The sequence below is a fragment of the Amphiprion ocellaris genome, chromosome 10 (assembly GCF_022539595.1).
Source record: "Amphiprion ocellaris isolate individual 3 ecotype Okinawa chromosome 10, ASM2253959v1, whole genome shotgun sequence".
NCBI lineage: Eukaryota > Metazoa > Chordata > Actinopteri > Pomacentridae > Amphiprion > Amphiprion ocellaris.
Genome location: NC_072775.1, coordinates 37,294,535 through 37,314,741, shown reverse-complemented (window position 1 = coordinate 37,314,741; position 20,207 = coordinate 37,294,535). Strand labels below are relative to the sequence as shown.

The 20,207-nt window shown below is 43.4% G+C and overlaps 1 protein-coding gene across 3 annotated transcripts in view; it reads right to left on the bottom strand.

Annotated features, from left to right (window-relative positions):
- The window catches only part of LOC111564484 (PEX5-related protein-like), a 52,143-nt gene that overhangs the window by 3,008 nt on the left and 28,928 nt on the right, over nt 1-20,207 (bottom strand). For 2 of the 3 annotated variants that reach the window (XM_023264077.3, XM_023264078.3), the window contains 7 exons: nt 18,363-18,482; nt 15,956-16,099; nt 13,641-13,711; nt 11,688-11,960; nt 9,171-9,336; nt 8,723-8,880; nt 2,110-7,222 (listed from right to left, as the gene is read on the bottom strand). In XM_023264077.3, the coding sequence (XP_023119845.1) occupies nt 7,024-7,222; nt 8,723-8,880; nt 9,171-9,336; nt 11,688-11,960; nt 13,641-13,711; nt 15,956-16,099; nt 18,363-18,482 (1,131 nt within the window). In that variant the 3' untranslated portion in view covers nt 2,110-7,023. Of the gene's footprint in view, nt 1-2,109; nt 7,223-8,722; nt 8,881-9,170; nt 9,337-11,687; nt 11,961-13,640; nt 13,712-15,955; nt 16,100-18,362; nt 18,483-20,207 lie in introns of those variants that run through there. The other variant, XR_004846861.2, reaches the window with a different exon arrangement.

Genomic DNA, 20,207 nt, shown 5'->3' with positions numbered 1-20,207 from the left:
TTGTCAGATGTTTTAAATTCCTGTCTGCTACACATTTTAATAGATCATCAACACTTTACAGATCACTGAAAGAATGATATTAATAAAATATATGAAAATATTAAAAACAAAATATCTGAAAATATTAAAATGTCTAAAAAATATAACAAAATATCTGAAAATATTAAAAATAAAATATCTGAAAATATTAAAATGTCTGATTATTTTATGTTACTATCCCTTATTAATCCCACAAGGGGAAATTTTGATTTTCACATATCTCCCCAACTGGGGGAGTCAGAGCGATGGGTCAGCCACGGTACAGCGCCCCCTGGAACAGGAAGGGTTAAGGGTCTTGCTCAAGGGCCCAACAGTGGCCACATCGGGGCTTGAACCTCTGACCTTCTGATCAGTAGTCCAGAGACTTAACCGTTGCACCACCACTGCCCCCTAACCAACCACAATCCAGCGACATTCGCTGGATTGTGGTTCTTTTTTTCTGAATGTTCTTAAAGAAACATTTTTTTTACATTTTTTTCCACCAAAAAATGTTCAAAAATTTCCCCAAAATTTTGAAAATGTGGACCTCAGAAGTTCCAGTGTGAATTTTTTTTTCACATTTTCAAATTGTAAAATGAGTCAGTTTGACTCACAGGACGACACGAGGGTTAGTGAACTCCGTGCTTCATTGTCAGGACTCTGCATCCACTATGGTAGTCCTGCTCAGGTTCTCACCAAACATCTGGACTCCATCTGAGCCCAACTCGTTGATCTTCATCTGACCAAAGAATGTTCTCCAACATCCATCAGGCTTCTTCTCGGGTTCTTCAGCAGCCAGGCTTAGTTCTGGTCCTCCGTCCATAGAGGTTGATGTTCTGAAGGTTCCTTCTGAGCTTCACATTAACTCTGGTTTCCATGGAGAACCCCTGAACCAAGTCTGAAACAGCTGCCGTCTGTTTTTACAGCTGGATGGAGAAAGTAGTTCACTGTCTGTGGAGTCATTTTAGGAGCTCTGATTAGTGGTACTATGACTCCTTCTAGACCTCCTGATTAGTGGTACTATGACTCCTTCTAGACCTGATCAGTGGTACTATGACTCCTTCTAGACCTCCTGATCAGTGGTACTATGACTCCTTCTAGACCTCCTGATCAGTGGTACTATGACTCCTTCTAGACCTCCTGATCAGTGGTACTATGACTCCTTCTAGACCTCCTGATCAGTGGTACTATGACTCCTTCTAGACCTTCTGATTAGTGGTACTATGACTCCTTCTAGACCTCCTGATCAGTGGTACTATGACTCCTTCTAGACCTCCTGATTAGTGGTACTATGACTCCTTCTAGACCTCCTGATCAGTGGTACTATGACTCCTTCTAGACCTCCTGATTAGTGGAACTATGACTCCTTCTAGACCTCCTGATCAGTGGTACTATGACTCCTTCTAGACCTCCTGATCAGTGGTACTATGACTCCTTCTAGACCTCCTGATTACTGGTACTATGACTCCTTCTAGACCTCCTGATCAGTGGTACTATGACTCCTTCTAGACCTCCTGATTCCATCTGACTCTGTGCATCACTGGTTTTTAGTTTCTCACTGATCTTCCTGGATCTTTTTCCATCTTTGTCGAGTCTCTCAGTCAGATGTTTCTCTTCCTCTGTTCAGTTCTTTTCCATGTGGAGCCATGATGCAGACATAGATAGACCCAGTCCATAGGTCCAGGACTGAGAATGTTCTGCTGTTCTCAGCTCATTTAGAACCATGTTCATCAGTTAGACTGACTGGAATCACAGCTGGACTCGGTTTAGTTTCACTGAGGATCAATCTTTATTCCAGAAGTTGTAAAGCTTGTTTCTGTTCAGAGGAAATACTCTGCTGTGCTTCTTAAAGTAATCAGATTACTGATGGCTGATGTAGTTTAAAACATTTAAGTGATATTTTTGATATTCAGGATGAAATCTGTCTCCTGAATCAGACCAGCAGCTCCATCCTGTGGCTGAACTCTGTCACTACACATTCAACAGTGAGTTGATTCAAGTGTCATGTTGATTCCCTTTAATTTAAAAGTTCAAACTGATCAATAAACTTTATTAATAGTTATATTAAACACACATTTCAGATGAATCAGAGACATTTTCAGCTTCTGTTTAATTTCTAAAATATGATCAATTTACATGTGATTATTATCTGTACAGTCAGAAACATTCAGAACAGAAGAAAACAGGATCAACGAGAAGGATTTACGTATCTGTTAGAACCAATCACCTTATTGATCAACCAATCAGGCTGTTCGATCTCACTGTGAATCTTCTCAACAGATGGACAGAATTAAAACTAAACCAGAGACTCTGACAGTTTAACAGACTGCAGCTGATTGAATCAAATCCAGAAAACGTTTACAGCTTACTGTCTTTCTGCTGAAGATTCGATATTTATCAGTAAATGAGATCAATAAAAGAGTAATAATCAGTAAAATCAGGTGCAGTCAGGTTTGAACTCAAACCATCATCAGAGGAATCATCTGGAAGTCATCCTGTTCACTGTCTCCTGTTTTATTTCTGGTTGTTTCAGTCTGTTGAACTGAGAGCAGCTGGAGCTGAAACATTTTTAAAAGAACCTACAGACTCGTGTCAAACGTTTGTTTCTTCGTAGTTCTGATACTTGGGTTAAAATGTGCTTTAAATATTTGAAGCGTGATAAATACTTGGAGCTGCAGCTTTTAAAATGAAAAATGTTCCCCTGAGAGGCAACAGACAGAAACCAACAGAACACCGGAGGTTTTAGAGGAAAGGCAAGGTGGCGCCTCCAGCAGGCAGAAACTGGAACAGCAGCTGTTTGTGATGTTGAGCGCCACCTGCAGGCGGTTTGTAAAGACGCATCATTGTTCTCTAACAGTGTTTCACTGAGCAGCATGAATCTGCAGAAGAGGCACTTCTAGGACCACATTTACATCTTTTTCATGAGAGCGCCACCTACTGGAGAGGATCAGTAAAGAGCAGCAGGTATTAAAGGGAGGACAGTCAGAGTGAGAGGACTGAACATGAACCAAGATCTGTTTCTATTTAGACGCCGATGACTCTTGAAGGAGATACTAGAGAGAGACTAGTGAGGGAGGCACCATCATGATGTGAAGCACGGTGGTGGCAGCATCATGATGTGAAGCACAGTGGTGGCAGCATCATGATGTGAAGCATGGTGGTGGCACCATCATGATGTGAAGCATGGTGGTGGCAGCATCATGATGTGAAGCATGGTGGTGGCAGCATCATGATGTGAAGCACGGTGGTGGCAGCATCATGGTGTTCCTCAGCAGCAGGTCCTGGAAGGCTGGTAAAGGGTAAATGAAATCCTGGAGGACAACCTGATGCAGTCTGAAGAGAACTGAGACATGGAGAAGATCAAGTTTCCATTCAGACGATGAGTCGAAGCAAACAGACAAAGATCCTCAGAGACGGTTTGAAGACAACAAGATAGAAGTTCTGGAAGAGTCAGAGTCCAGACCTCCATCCAGCTGAGAACTAGACTCTGGACCTGAAAGGTTCTGTTGATCAGGATCCCTGAGGAACCTGACAAAGTTTGAGTTTTTTTTTTTTTTTTTTAAAGTTATTTTTTTTGCCTTTTTTCAGCTTTATTTTCATAGGCACAGTTAGAGAGAGACAGAAACAGGGGAGAGAAGAGTTGGGGGAAGACATGCAGCAAAGGGCCGCGAGCGGGAATCGAACCCGGGTCGCTGCGTCGGAGACCAGCCCCTGTACATGGGTCGCCCGCTTAACTCGTTGAGCTATAGGGACACCCCAGTTTAAGAGTTTTTAAAGAAGAAGGAGGAGAAAGTTCAGATGTTCAGACTGATGGAGACCAACAGGATCCATGATGGACCTGAAGGTTCATCTACTAGATCCTGACTGGAAGGAGGAGAACAATGATGGAGTCACTGATTTATGGTTTATATTTACTGACATTATTTAGTAGAAAACCGTTTTCGTTTTTGGTTAAATTCTTGTCAAAAAGCTGCTCTAATTTGTCCAGAATTCAACTCTTAGCAACAAAGTTAAACTGAATTTAAAAAGTACGATTTGGGTGAAATAATGTTTTCAAACTGTCAGTAGTTTGACAGAAACTTGTATTTGTTGTGAAAGTAAACTGTGAGTTTTCCTCTTTTGTAATCATCCACAACAGTAGGTGGCGCTGTGGAGAAAAACAAGGCTTCTGGAGATGAGGTCCTCAAAGAGCTGTTGCAGACACATCAGTTTCATTTTACTCTCATGACGTAATGTTTCCTGCAGGTGGCCTCATCCTGAAACAGTTCCTTCACGTCTCACGTTTCCTTTAATCCTAATAAAACTGATTGTAATTCACCATTTAAGGGCCTGATGAAGGGAATAAACCTGCAGCTGTTCCTCTCTCAGCCTGCAGGAGGAGTAAATTACCTGACAGGCGAGTTCTGAGCTTTTCGTGAGTTCTACATCCCGCTCCGGTGGTTTGCTCAAAGTTCATCTGATGGAAGTTTATGGCTTTAAAGGTTTAAAGACACGAGAAGAAACAAACCAGAGCTCCTCCTCTGGCTCTGAGCTCTGGCAGGAAAACTTCCATCTGTAAAATCCTAAATATTCTGAATCTGTCAGTGAAACCGAGCATTACAAGGTTCCACCTGCAGAACGTTCAGGAACAGCTTGGAGGCAGGATGCAGGTTATTTTAATGCTGCAGAGATATTCAGTCAAGCAGATACACTGGATTATTTCAGTAACTTTAAAGTACTTTAGTGTGTATTATTGGGTAAATGGTAGTGGATTGTAAATATTCAATGACTTGGGTTGAAATGGGAGCAAAAGGAAAAATAATAGAAGTATCAGGATGACTTTAGTTTAAATTCACATAGTTTAGATACATGGAAGCAGAGAAGCAGCTGGTTGGAGGTCATTAATTATAACTGAAGTCTTTGTCATGGTGCCCACTGCTAGCTAAACTCATCCAGGTCCTGGTGATGGTAGGAGCTTCAGGAGAAAGCTCCAGGCTGGTTTCTCCTGAAGCTCCTATGACTAAAAGGTGGCGTAGAAAGAGCATTCGCACATGGTTGGAGGTCATTAACCTTCTCAGAAGTCTTTGTCATGGTGCCCGTTGCTAGCTAAACTCATCCAGGTCCTGGTGATTGTTGGACCTTCAGCAAAAACCAGCCGGACTTCACTGGAAAACGTCTCAATAAACGTTTCTCCTGAAGCTCCTACGACTAGAAGGTAGTGTAGGAAGAACGTTCTCACATCAGCTCTGGTTGGACATCATTAACAACCACAGATGTCATCAGATTTGAGACTTCTATATGTGCAGTTTCTGATTTGATACACCTCAGAACACCCAAACACACCCCTAGCAGATGGTGCTGGATACATAACAGTGCTGTCAGGGAGTGTTCCAGGAGCACTGGGAGCAGAGCTTCGCTGCACAAAAACACTACACTGGTGGGAATAGCAGCCAGATTTAGATTAGATGTTTGATTTTCTCAGAAGTTTCTGACTCCTTGATGTGTTTCAGGAATATGGGAGCTATAAGGAGGTGTGTCAGTGTTCCAGGAGCACTGGGAGCAGAGCTTCGCTGCACAAGGAAACTTTCAACCGGGACAGTAGCTGGATTTATATCAGGTTTTTGACTTTCTCCAAACTCCCATAATGCTCTCTGCTTTAACATGACCTGTAGTTTGAGTGGCGCCTCCTCTGGTCTCTACAGGATTAAACAGGAAGAGGCTCCACCTGGTGGAACAACCAGGAACTACAGCTGATCTACACCTACTGACATCATGACTGTCTTCTCCAGCCTTATCAATTAATATATTTAGATAGATCAGTTAAACCTGTTAACTGATAATCATTAACATCCCCAGTCTGTCATGTTCAGTGTTTTATTTTACCTGAAGGAAATCTGTTCTCTGTTTTTATCCTCACCTCAGATCAGGTTGAATATTAACTGTTAAATTTCATTTATACCGAGTTTGATTCAGGCTGTTAGAGTTTAGTTTTATCCTTGAAATTAAAAAATCTAAACATCTCTGACGGCGTTTGGATGAATCTAAAAATAAAATCTGTTGTGTTTTTTGTGCAGTCAGAACCAGCAGACGGTTTTACAGGTGAATCAAACAAACAGAACAACATGAATACCAGACATCATCATAGATCCAGTTTAACTCATCAGTACGACAGTGAACGCCTCGTCTGTTCCTGTCCTGAAGCTCAGCGCTGCGTGAGGGCAGATATGATGGACCAAACACACATCTGTCCTGCTGTTCTCACCCACAATCCTCTGCAGTCTGGGAGTTTAACCACACTCAGCTGTACAGATGTTTAACTACAGCTGCAGAACAAACTGAAAAGAAAAGGCAAAGAGGGACCCAGAGGGTTAGGGTTCGGGTTTTTCTTCATTATTCCATGTATTCCATGGAAAGGAAGTTTCAGGTGTTGTCAAGCGATTTGCTGCTTTTTGTCATTTGACTCAAATAACAAGAAAAAAACGCACTGAGAGAGAGGAAATATGAGATGTCTGAACCAGAATTAATTAATTTTTATTTCCCTGCAGACACAGCATGAAACACTGATGGGACTGCTGTACTGATGAGTTAGTAAAAACACACCAACACTGGATCTATGAGGGAGGAATTATAACAGAAAACAGACTTCCTTCTAACATGTGACTGAACCACTGCAGCTTCTTCAGTTAAACTGGAACTCCAACACTTTTAGAAGCTGCTTCCTCCTGAAGGTTTGAAGGTCTGAAGCTCTTCAGACTCGGCTGGCGGCGGTGAAGTGTTTTACTTTGAGTGAAAACATTTGAAACTCATATTTGGATGGCGAATGGCTTTAAGGCCTGGTTTTAAAGGTGAGTCTGAACCACGTAGGATTCGTTGGAGGACCTGCAGATGAAGCTCCTCAGAGCGCTGCTCGGTGTCGACAGGAAGCTAAAGGGTTGTGCTGTTATATACTGCAAAGGATTTTCATCGTCTCTTTGGTTTTGAACCAAACTGTCTCCACTGTGGTCCGCCGGTTCTGAAGCCCCGGACTCAGACGTCGGCCATGTCGAAGGCCCTCATCAGCAGGTCCAGGTCCCCGATGTTGACGGCCTGGAACAGTTCGGGTCGGTCCATCAGAGAGATGGCGATTCGCAGGGCCGACCAGATGTTGGCCGACATCTGCTGGTGGCTGCAGCGCTGAGTCCGCCTCTGCTGGTTCAGAGCTGTGAGGAAGTTACTGACGGCCTCCCTGCAGAACCAGAACCAGAACCAGAACCAGGCCAGAGCAGAACTACAACACCACAGTACCAGCTGACATTCTGTACAACTACCTGCTATAACGACTCACCATGTGATGTCATTGATAATGTGATGTCATGGTGTAATATGTGATGTCATAGTATAGTATGTGATGTCATGGTTTAATATGTGATGTCAGTATAGTATGCAAGGTCATAGGACAGAATGTGAGGTCATAGTCCAGTAGGTGATATCACTGGATAGTATATGAGGTCACAGTACATGTGTTGTCACAGTCTAGCAGTGAAGTCAAAGTATATAATTTGAGAGGTCAAAGGACAGTGTGTGACATCACAATACAGTATTTGAAGTCAGTGAAGTCATAGTATGACCTCACATACTAAATTGTGTGATGTCATGTATATTATCTGATGTCAGACTATAGAAGGTTATAGTAGAGGATGTGACATCACAGTTGAGCCCATGAGGTCATCATTTAGCGACCATGGTATGAGGTCATCGTCTCCCATGTGAGGTCACATTATATTCTAGAACTTCGGATTTATTGATCACATGGTTCCATCTGATCTGGACGGAGACCTTCCTTCTCTCTCAGCACCACTGTGGGTCTCTAACAGACGTTATTGAAGTGTAACTTTGAGCTTTCATTTCCCAGTAAAAAGTTCTCGTGGTTCCATTCAGCTGTTTTTCCTACAGAAACTTTGTGTTTGTTGGGTTCTCTGTTAGAACTCGGCAGGTCTTCCCCTCACTAAGGGTGTGAAGGAAAAATTACTCACTTTCTCACGACTGAGGTGGTTCTAGTTTATGACATCCTAAATGCCGGTGTGTCTGCCAACTGCAGTCACCCTAAATCAAGTTTAGGTACCAGGTCACCCCAAATTACTCTACAGGATGTCACCCTTGACATCCTGTAGAGTAATCATTCTCAATTTAGGAGAATCATGGATTCTCCTAAATTGAGGATATAAACATGTTTATGCTCTCTCTGTCCCTAATATGGCCCTGGGACAGACAGACGCTTGCTAGAGATAACATAAGAGTGAAAGACAACTATTTGTAAGGAAAACAAAGTTATGCTATTGTCCAGATGGCGCTCCTGAACAGACAAACCTATCACCATATTTGGATTGTAACCTAAACAAGGCATGCCTTCCAACTATATATATACTCAAGGCCAGAGAGACTCCTCAGAACTGATGCTGCCAGCGCTCACATCACTGTGTTGCTCGCTGGATCACTTCTCCTGATATCAGTAAACCTTATTCTCAACATAAGCCATCTGAGTCTCCAGAGAGTCTCTGAATATGCCTCCTGATTGTTCCTTCAACATCGCAGAATTCCCTAACAAAGGGAAGTGTATGAGATGATACTCAGGTGCTAAACTCTATAAATGAAATCATTGAAGGGGTTCAACAAAAGCATGAACCATTCAGGAATGACAGCCAGTGTTTCCTGCACTGTCCTCCTACTTGTGACAGGTGAGTGTTACCTGTGAGCTCCCATGTTGATGCAGCTGATTCCCAGGTTGTATCTGGAGCGAATGAATCCGGGCTGCAGCTCCAGCGCTCTGGTGTACGCCTCCACGGCCTCCTTGCTGCGGTTCCCGTTGGCCAGTGTCGCTCCCAGCCGGTTCCACAGCAGGTAGTCCTAAAGAGCAAACCAGAGCGTCACCGTGACATCATCATGGCATCATTATGGTCCTGCAGCCAGGAGATCCTAGATCCAGAAACATGCTCTCCAGATTTGTTCAACTGAGGATAAAAATGATGATTTAATATTCCTGACGTTCATCTTCCTCAGTCATTTGACCGGCTGCTGGTTGGACAAACTAACCCTCTGTTTATGTCACTGATGGTCCTGGAAGAAATCTTTTTACTGTGTTAATGAACCATAAAGTTCTAGTGAAGGTTCTGAACAGAACAGTTCCAGTGTGCTACCTGTGGTCGGACCGACAGCGCTGCACTGAACGCCTCCACCGCCTTGTTGAAGTCTGAGCTCAGGTTGAACAGAACTCCCAGTCCGGTCTGCAAGTCCGGATCCACACAGTCCAGGTTCAACAGCGCCACCTCCTGGAAGAGAAGCAGGACGTCCTGCAGCTCACACCTGTACACAGACACACACGTGTTCAGAAAGACAAACAAACACAGAGATACATATGAACTAAGGCCTCCATCCACTAGAAAGTTTAACATCAGTCTGAGTTTCTAATGTCTCCTAGAATTCTGGATTCATGATGGAACCATTGAAACACGAATCTTTGTCACAATAAACAATTATTTTGATTCTTTCATAGATTTATTAAAGTTCTTCTGAAATACAACATCTGCTGGATCATAAACATACAAACAGAAATGTTACTGTTTGGTTAAATTTGTCCGTTTCCTCCTCAGTTTGGTTCTTCTGGTTTCAATCTCCTGGTTTATCTTTGACTCTTCTGGACACTATATCTACCGTCAAGCATGGAGGTGGCGGTATCATTACACTGACAATGTCAGAAGGACAACAAATTTAGTTGAACGGCACCAGAATTAGTACAGTTCAGCTAAACTTGTCTTTCTGACTCAGACTTGTTTCTTCATCAGTCTTCAGGTTCTTAATGGGTCTAAGTCAGAAGGGTTAGGGTCATTTCTTTACCACGTCTGATGTGTGTTTGGGCTCATTGTCTGGTTGAAACATCCAACTGTGTCCAACATCAACCTTCTGCTGACAGTGTTAGGTTCTCCTGAAGAACATGGAGGTGATCCTCTTTCTTCATTATTCCATTTACTTTGTGGAAATCTCCAGTTTCACAGAGCATGATACTACCACCACCATGCTTGATGGTAGGTTTGGTGTTCTTTGGGTTAAAGGCTTCATCTTCAGTTTTTGTTCCATCTGACCACAGAACTTTCCTCCAGAAGGCCTTTTCTTTGTCCATGTGATCAGCAGCAGACTTGAGTGGAGCTTTAAGGTTCTGCTTCTAGAGGAAGAACTTCCTTCTTCATGGATCCTCTACAACCCTGTGGACACTGACAGCTGTGTTCCAGCAGCTTCTCATTCATTCAGACCTGCTTTCTGATGATTCCTGGTTGACTCTTGACCATCCTGACCAATCGTTTCTCAGCAGCAGGTGATAGCTTGTGTTTTCTTGATGGAGGCAGTAATACACCTGGACCATGAACCTTATTCTGACAAACAGATTCTGGATCTGAAGCTGCTTAGAAATGGCACCAAGTCACTTTCTGACTTGTTTTTCAGATGTTTGCTGAGCTCCTCAGACTTTCCTCCTGTAGTGTTTGAGTCTAATGAGTGGATCTAATGGTTCTATTTAAGCTGGATCAGAGGAGTCAGCAGCTGTAGTCAACTGGAATCACTCAGGAGGAGTTAAGAGGCCATGAAACTAAGAAACTTAGATTAACACAACGTTCTACATCATTTAAACTGATCATTCAAGTCTCTGTTTGTATATTTTTGACCCAATAGATTTAGTCATATTTCTAGAAGACCTTTAATAAATCTTTGAAAGAACCAAAATGCTTGTTTTTTTAATAAAGATTCATGTTTCAAGGATTCCATCACGGAAAATCCAGACTTCTAGGAGTCGTTGTAAACTCAGGACTGACGTGATAGACATGGTCCTCATAAGTCAATGGAAACTTTAGTTCACAGTTGTATGTTCATAAAGACACACAAACATGAGGCTGCTGCTTTAGTGTCAGAGTTCTGTGGAGGTTCTCAGTCATCCAGGTCCTGGAGATGGTAGGAGCTCCAGGAGAAACCAGCTGGAGGTTCTGGAAGACGTTTCTAGAAATGTCTTCCAGAAGCTCCTACCATCTCCTCATCCTGTAGATGTTTTTCTATCTCCATGTTTCCAGACCTTTCCTCTCTACTCTGCTCATCATCTGTAGAAGATATTTCTCCATGCTGGATGGATCTCCAACTACCTGCTCCTCTTTTCTCTGTTTCTGCTGCATTTATTTTATCGATCATTTTGCATTAATTGTGAGTCATTTTAACAAAGTTTTAGTAATTTTTAATCAATTTAGACGATTTGTTTTGGACATATTTTTGGTTTTTTTGGACAAATTTGGATTGTAGAAGTTGAGACTTCTCTTGGACAAATACTGAGGTAAATTTTGGAAATGTTTTGGTCATTAGGGCAATTGTTTTTCTCAGCTGATTCAGTCACAGAGAACCGGTTGAGCTGAGTAGCTCAGGTTTTTTTGGTCTTGCTGACGAGTTTTGGCTCCAGAGGATGAAACTAGAAAAGTCAACCACTAATCTGAGAAGATACTGAGGAGAGCATCATCCAATCAGAAAGCTTCAGGTTCAGGAACTTTTTGATCCAACTGGTGGACAAATTAAAAACTAAAATCGAACGTTCTAGCAGCAGCCACTGAGGATCATGGGTACTGTAGTATTGAGACCTACAGGAGCCTCCAGACCAGACTGATGGTGTGTTCAGGTGTTGGTACCTGGCCGGGGTGGAGGTGTGGTGGGCCCGTCGTGGTGCGGACGGGGAGCACTGCAGCGAGGAACCCTGCAGCGGGGAACCGTGCAGCGGGGAACCCTGCAGTGGGGAACCCCGCAGCGGGCTCCGGCCCTCCTGCACCAGGTGTCTGTAGCGGGGGTTGTGGCTGATCCAGCGGCGCAGGGCATCGCATGCCTCCCGCTGCATGCCGCTGTTGGTGAAGCTGACGGCGAGCGCCATGAGAGCCGGCAGGTTGTTGGGGCGGAGCTCCAGACACCTGCAGCAGGTGAACACGTGAACATGCTCATGAATTAACCACTCTATGACAGAATGAAGTTTATCTTCATAACAATCACACAAACTGTAAATTCAAATAATAATTAAAGAGAGATACAGAGTCCTGCTGGATAGAATCTGAAGACAGTATTCACTTCCCTCTGTGGATCAGAACTCCTTGGATAGAACTACACCATGAAGACTGAAGAACCAGGAAACTCTGAGGAAAGGTTGATGAAAAGCATCAGTCAGGACGATACAAGAACATTTAAAGTTCCTGAAGATCTCTGAGTCCAGTTAAATCCATCATTAAGAAATGGAAGGAAGATGGAACATGAATAAATCTGACTAGAGCAGGACGTCCTCAAGACCTGAGAGACTAGAGAGGGAGGCCACCAAGACTCCTATGACTCCTCTGAAGGAGAAAGAGACTAGAGAGGGAGGCCACCAAGACTCCTATGAGTCCTCTGAAGTAGAAAGATTAGAGAGAGAGGGCACCAAGACTCCTATGACTCCTCTGAAGGAGAAAGAGACTAGAGAGGGAGGCCACCAAGACTCCTATGACTCTTCTGAAGGAGAAAGAGACTAGAGAGGGAGGCCACCAAGACTCCTATGAGTCCTCTGAAGTAGAAAGATTAGAGAGGGAGGGCACCAAGACTCCTATGACTCCTCTGAAGGAGAAAGAGACTAGAGAGGGAGGCCATCAAGACTCCTATGACTCCTCTGAAGTAGAAAGATTAGAGAGGGAGGGCACCAAGACTCCTATGACTCCTCTGAAGGAGTTCCATTTTCAGAATGTTCATCCAACAACTGTTGTCTGTTCTTCACCAGTCAAAGCTTCATGGAGACAAAGAGAAAGACTCTGATGGAAAAAGCTCCAATTAAATCTGGACTAGAGTTCACTAGAAGACATGTGGAGACTCTGAAGACACCTGGAAGAAGGTTCTTTGGTCTGAGGAGACCAGGATGGAGCTTTATGACCATCAGACTAGATGATATGTTTGACATCCTCACAAACACCCCATCCCCACTGTGAAGCACGGTGGTGGCAGCATCATGGTGTGAAGCACGGTGGTGGCAGCATCATGATGTGAAGCACGGTGGAGGCATCATCATGATGTTCCTCAGCAGCAGGTCCTGGAAGGCTGGTAAAGGTAGAGGGTAAATGAAATCCTGGAGGACAACCTGATGCAGTCTGAAGAGAACTGAGACGTGGAGAAGATCAGGTTTCCATCCAGACGATGAGTCGAAGCAAACAAAGATCCTCAGAGATGGTTTGAAGACAACAAGGTGGAAGTTCTGGAGGAGTCAGAGTCCAGACCTCCATCCAGCTGAGAACTAGACTCTGGACCTTAAAGGTTCTGTTGATCAGGATCCCTGAGGAACCTGACAGAGTTTAAGAGTTTATAAAGAAGGAGGAGAAAGTTCAGATGTTCAGACTGATGGAGACCAACAGGATCCATGATGGACCTGAAGGTTCATCTACAAGATCCTGACTGGAAGGAGGAGAACAATGATGGAGTCACTGATTTATGGTTTATATTTGCTGATATTATTTAGTAGAAACCTGTTTTCACTTTGACATGAAAGAGATGTTTTTTAAAATTCTTGCCAAAAGAAAAATCTAAATCAGACCATAACTGACTGTTAAAAAGCATTAAAGGGAAAAATGTTCTCTGACCTCTGCAGCGACATGATGGCGGCCTGCTCGTTCTCGTTCTCAGCCTGAGTCATTCCCAGAATCTGCCACGCCTGAAAACACACCAAGAAGAAGAAGGTCAGGTTAAAACAACAATCCAGTCAGCATCTGTAGGAACCAGAACCGAAGCTACGTCCATCTTCAGTGTCTTCACGTCTACTGGAGGAGAAGCCTTCATGACAGCACCGCGGTGTTCTCTTGGTTCTGTGCTTATCGTAGCTCGTTTTTCTGTCAGAGGTTCAGCCGTGGAACAGAGAAAAACCCAGCAGCATTAAAGCCTCAATCTTTGGATCAGGAACCCAGAACCTCAACTTTTGAGACACCAAGGACTCCAAACTAGGTGGGAAGTCCTGGAGAAACTGTAAGTGTGATTGCTGAATAGCTTGCAGTCTGAAGAGAACAACCAGGGAACCTTTAATGAACGTTTCCAGAGAGTTACTAGAATGGGTGGAACCTGGAGAAGATCTGCAACATTCCTGAAGGATGGAGGAGAGCTGGCTGGCTGCAGCCTGTTGTAAAAACTAGAGGTCGTCCAGTTCAGCAGATGTTACGTTTGTGGTGATCAGGTAGAACATCCTTTGATCGGCTCCATCTCTAACCTTCTACTTCTCCAGTGTGGTGTTTTTATCCAGTATTTTGGTCTGTTGGTCCTCAGATTAACATCTCATCACACAGCAACCCTCCAGAACCCACACAGCCCAGAACACGTCTTTACAGAAAACGTCTATTCCTAAACATTTCTCCCATTTAAATGTTCCAGATCATCCAACTAATATTTATATTTATTGAATATTACAGAGATAAACCAGAAAATGCCGTTTTTAAAAGAACATTTATTGAGAACCTCTATCCTCCTCTGATAAAGTAATCACCCCCTGAACCTGATGACTGGTTTATCAGCAGCAGGTAGATGCTTGTTCCAGCTGTGATCATCTTCTACATCCATGGAGGAACGTTGGTCCACTCTTCTCTGTAGAACAGTTTAAATTCAGTCACATTAGATGGTTTTAGATCATCAGCTGATCTTCTCAGGTCTTATCACAGCATCTCAGTTAGATTAAAGTCCAGACTTTGACTCCAGAACCTTCATGTAGTTCTTGTTGAGCCTCTCAGAGGTGGACTTGTTGGTGTTCTTTGGGTCCATTAATGTTGAGTTTCAGGTCCTAAATTGATGGTGGATGTTCTCCAGGAGGTTCTTCTGATAGAGAGCAGAGTTCATGACGAGTCATCCAGGTCCTCCAACCATCTCACTACCACCATGTTCCACTGCTGGTACCATGTTCTTCTTTAGTTTTACTCCAGATGGAACGGACCCATGTCTTCCAGAAAGTTCCACCTTTGACTCATCAGTTCTCAGGATGTTCTCCTAAAGTCTTGGAGATCATCCAGATATTTTCTTGTAAACACCAGATGAACCTTCATGATCTTTTAGGTCAGTAGCAGTTTGATCTTTAACTCTCCATGGATCCATTTCCTCCAGAGTCTTCCTCATTGTGGAACCATGTAGACAGACCTTAACTGAGGACACTGAGGTCTGCACATCTTTAGATGTTCCTCTGGGTTCTTTGTGACCTCCTGGGTTAGATGCTGATGTTCTTGGAGAAATGTTGATAGTTGGTCCACTCCTGAAGGTTCTCCACTGTTCCATGTTTCTCCATCTGTGGATAGTGTCTCTGACTGAGGTTCTCTGGAGTCCCAGAACCTCAGCAGTGGCTTTGGAACCCTCCAGACTGATGGATGTCAACGACTTCATCTGTTCTTGGATCTCTGTAGAATGTGGCATCATGTTCTGCTTTCTGAGACCCTTCAGCTGCTTCACAATGAAGATGAGTTCTATCTAGAAATGTTTAGATCCAACCAGCCACCAGGAACCATCTGAAGGTCTGAATGGAGAACCTGAACCCAGTAACAGCTGAATCTGGACCTTTGGTTGATTGGTAGCTAAGGGGGCGATTACTTTTTCACATAGAGCAGGACGGACTGGACAGAATTTTACCGTCAATAAAGGAAATCAACATTTAAAAATTGCTTTTTGTGTGTTCTTGGATTATCTTTGTCTAATATCAAAATTAGTTTGATGATCTGAAACACTGAAGTTTGACAAATATACAGAAATAGGAGATATCTGTTGGGGGGCAAATACTTTTTCACAGCATGGTACGTATAAATGAACAGGTGACGGGGTAAATGTGTGAATATTGAATAACGGTGGGGGGTAAATGTGTGAATATTTAATAACGTCGGGGGTAAATGTGTGAATATTTAGTAGCGGTGGGGGGTAATGAGGGGTCTCTAACCTCCGAGTCCTGCGGGTCCTGGAGAATCGCCGCCTCCAGCAGCAGGACGGCAGCGTTCAGGTCTCCCTCCCGGGCTTTGTCCTGGCCCTCGGTGAAGGCATTGGGCCAGTCTCTGTAGGGGTTGTTGGTGTTGAAGTAGTACCCCTGCAGGACAGACAGCAGCTGGTGTCACCACCACTCACCACAGGGTGGCGCTGTCCTGATACACATGTAGAAAATCACTTCATTGATTACTGATACCGACCAAACCTCGTATCTGCAGCAGAGGTGGAGATAGGAGGTTTCAGTATCAGTGACATCATCTTGACCAGTGATGATGTCAGTGATGACACCTAACTCCACCTCCGCTGCAGGAACACAGTTTTGTGTCTGTCAGGATTATTGATCACTGTTGAACCGATCAATCACTGATCTACGGTGAAGCTTCATCAATCATCGATCGGCTCTGATCAGTGTCACCCTCTGAGTTTGATTTGTAAACGGAAGCCCCGAGCTGGAAACGTGTTCATCACACAGACACACAAAGTCTAAGAAAGAGATGCAAAATGAACACAATCTCTGTGGCCGTTTTGTGTCTCTTTGGGGCCGTTTTGTGTCTCTTTGGGGTTGTTTTGTGTTTTTAAACAGTCTCTGATGTGGGATTGTATTTCTATAACTTCGCCTGTAGAGTTCACAGTGACTTTATTTGAGGACACATGAGGTTATCAGTAGAATTTATAGCATTTTATTCTTTCAGCTGATAACAATCGAGCACATTAGAGAAATCTGGTTAAATATTGAAGTAAAGACCTACAGAGTCACTGATGACATGAATTTAGCTGAGCGAGTTAAAACAAGAGGAACTACACAGATGGCATGTTTGTAGTTATTCTTTGCCTCTCTTTAAGAACACAGAATTAAACTGTGGATGTGTGGAACTGGAACACATGAAGGTAGAAGGTTTGTCCTGAAGAACGAGCAGATCTGAGATGTCCTGTTTCCTGTTGCAGGAACAGATCTGAAGTCTGTTTCCTGGAATCGTCAGTGAATGTCTGCAGGTTTGTTCGTGCTAATCGCTGCTCAGAACTAAACCCAGAGAACTGTTTCTGAACGAGTGAAGAAGAAAGCTGGAAGGCGTGCGATCTGCTGGACGTGTGAGCAGATGTTTGATGGTGCAGTGATGTAACACCTGAGCAGAGGCGGGATTAGAGCAGGATTAGTGTGCTCAGGACGGTAGCTGATCTCAGGCCTGAGGATTAAACGAGCAGATTAAAGCCGACAAACATCCATCTCAGTAATAATCTGTCATTAGTGATAACTGCCTCCTTCTGCAGTGCACAGCTGCATGCTGGGAAAACGCCGGAGAGAAGGGAAATACTGCAGGAGAACCTCTGACTTTATTCATACAGAGAAAGTTTAATGTGACACAGACATACAAACTACAAGAAAGAGACACAAAATCAACACAAAGACTCACAACCACAATGAGATTCAGACAAACACATGCAGAGTGAACAGCGTTGTGGTTGTTTTGTCTCTTTGTTGTTGTTGTTTTGTGTCTCTTTGTTGTGGTTTTGTGTCTCTTTGTTGTTGTTGTTTTGTGTCTCTTTGTGGTTGTTTTGTGTCTCTTTGTTGTTGTTGTTTTGTGTCTCTTTGTGGTTGTTTTGTGTCTCTTTGTTGTTGTGGTTTTGTGTCTCTTTGTTGTTGTTTTGTGTCTCTGTGTTGTGTTTTTGTGTCTCTGTTGTTGTGGTTTTGTGTCTCTTTGTTGTTGTTTTGTGTCTCTGTGTTGTGGTTTTGTGTCTCTGTGTTGTTGTTGTTTTGTGTCTCTTTGTTGTTGTTGTTTTGTGTCTCTTTGTTGTGGTTTTGTGTCTCTTTGTTGTTGTTGTTTTGTGTCTCTTTGTGGTTGTTTTGTGTCTCTTTGTTGTTGTTTTGTGTCTCTTTGTGGTTGTTTTGTGTCTCTTTGTTGTTGTGTTTTTGTGTCTCTGTTGTTTTGTGTCTCTGTGTTGTGGTTTTGTGTCTCTGTTGTTGTGGTTTTGTGTCTCTTTGTTGTTGTTTTGTGTCTCTGTGTTGTGGTTTTGTGTCTCTGTGTTGTTGTTGTTTTGTGTCTCTTTGTTGTTGTTGTTTTGTGTCTCTTTGTGGTGGTTTTGTGTCTCTTTGTGCTGGTTTTGTGTGGTAGAAACTTACTATAATGAGTTTTTTGACCCACTGGTGAGTTTTGTGTTTCAGAGTTAAACCGTCTCTGATCTTGGATTGCAAATCGTGTCTTTTTGATGATTTTTTTTTAAAGCCAAAATGCTTTTTAAACCCGTTGGTATTTCTGGGAGTTAAAGCACTAAAACCTTGTATTTGTACAGGAAACAACAGACATGGTGGTTGTGAAGAAGCAGCTCGGTGCTTCAGACCTCCTGTGGTTGGTCGACAGCTTTACCTTTTCGGCAGGTGAGACGGTGGGCGGGATCGGACGCTGGTCCTCCGAGTCCTCCAGCCAGTTCCTTCGAGCCAGTTCCTCCCACTCGGCCTGCATCTTATCCCAGAACTCTGTGTCCGACTGCAACACAACAGGGGACTTCATGTGTGATGAGGTTATCTTTAAAGGGAAATAAAGCTGAAACTCCCTGAATGTTTCTCTCCTAACTGTTGGTCACAGTAGCACCAAACCCAGCAGAATCTGGTCACAGCAAACTGCTTATTTTTGGACTTTCAGAATGAAACATGCAGAAGAAGGTAATTTATTAGAAATATCATGATTATGAGATCAGAATTTAAAAGCTTCCCAACATAATGACACGTCAGAGGATAGTTTCAAATCTATGTTTCTGTTTTTAACCGTTTCTGTTGATAAATGGCTTTTCTGGGGTTCAGAGGTTTGGTTTCTTAAAATTACTTGACTAACTTTACATTCTTATTGTTATGTTGTCCATGTTTGTATGCATCTTATTTCTGACTGAGCGTCAGTGGAGGTGAGGCTTCCACACCTCCATGAGTTCTGAGCTTCAGAAACAGCTGGATGAATGAACATGAAGCTCAGACTGTCATAGTTCCGAGTGCAGCCGTTTGATGCAGCAGAAATAGTGGATGGGATCTGAAGCAGCTCCTCGTTAAAGACTCTACAGCAGATGAGCTGTTCCGTCACGTCTCTAAAATCCATCCTGCTGTTTGTTGGACCAAGGCTGTCAGAGTCGACCAAACAAGCAAGCGACGCCCACAGACTGGATATCAGCCTGTGGAGAAGTCCTGCAGCCGGACCAGGAAAAGCTGCTCCTTATTACCTCATCTGATCCACTTCTACACATAATCAGCTGTTGAGCCACACTTCATCCATTCATCTGCTAATTATTGCACCTTTATCATGAACAAGCTCATGACAAATATAAGCTGTCATGAAGTTCATGATGTTCATGATGTCGAGTCCCACTTATTTCTACAGCCCATTTAAACAGTGTTTCTAGTTTCATAAAAAGAATCTGACTGGCATCAAGAATTAAGTTCAGAAGTTTTGTTACTGAGCTAAAGATCCTACAGTGTTATCTATGATGTGGATTTAACTGATGGGTTGACATGTCCAGTCTCTGGTGGATCAGAACTCCTGGATAGAACTACACCTTGAAGACTAAAGAATCAAGAATCTCTGAGAAACAGTTGTTGAAAAGCATCAGTCAGGACGATACAAGCACATTTAAAGTTCCTGAAGATCTCCTGGAGTCCAGTTAAATCCATCATTAAGAAATGGAAGGAAGATGGAACATGAATGAATCTGACTAGAGCAGGACGTCCTCAAGACCTGAGAGACTAGAGAGGGAGGCCACCAAGACTCCTATGACTCCTCTGAAGGAGAAAGAGACTAGAGAGGGAGGCCACCAAGACTCCTATGACTCCTCTGAAGGAGAAAGAGACTAGTGAGGGAGGCCACCAAGACTCCTATGACTCCTCTGAAGGAGAAAGAGACTAGTGAGGGAGGCCACCATCATCATGATGTGAAGCACGGTGGTGGCAGCATCATGATGTGAAGCATGGTGGTGGCAGCATCATGATGTGAAGCATGGTGGTGGCAGCATCATGATGTGAAGCACGGTGGTGGCAGCATCATGATGTGAAGCACGGTGGTGGCAGCATCATGATGTGAAGCACGGTGGTGGCAGCATCATGATGTTCCTCAGAAGCAGGTCCTGGAAGGCTTGTAGAGGGTAAATGATTGCAGTCTTTTCTTTTTTCTGACATTACTTTGTAAAACACAGGGACATGAAAGTTCTTGTTGAAAAAGGCAAATTTAATT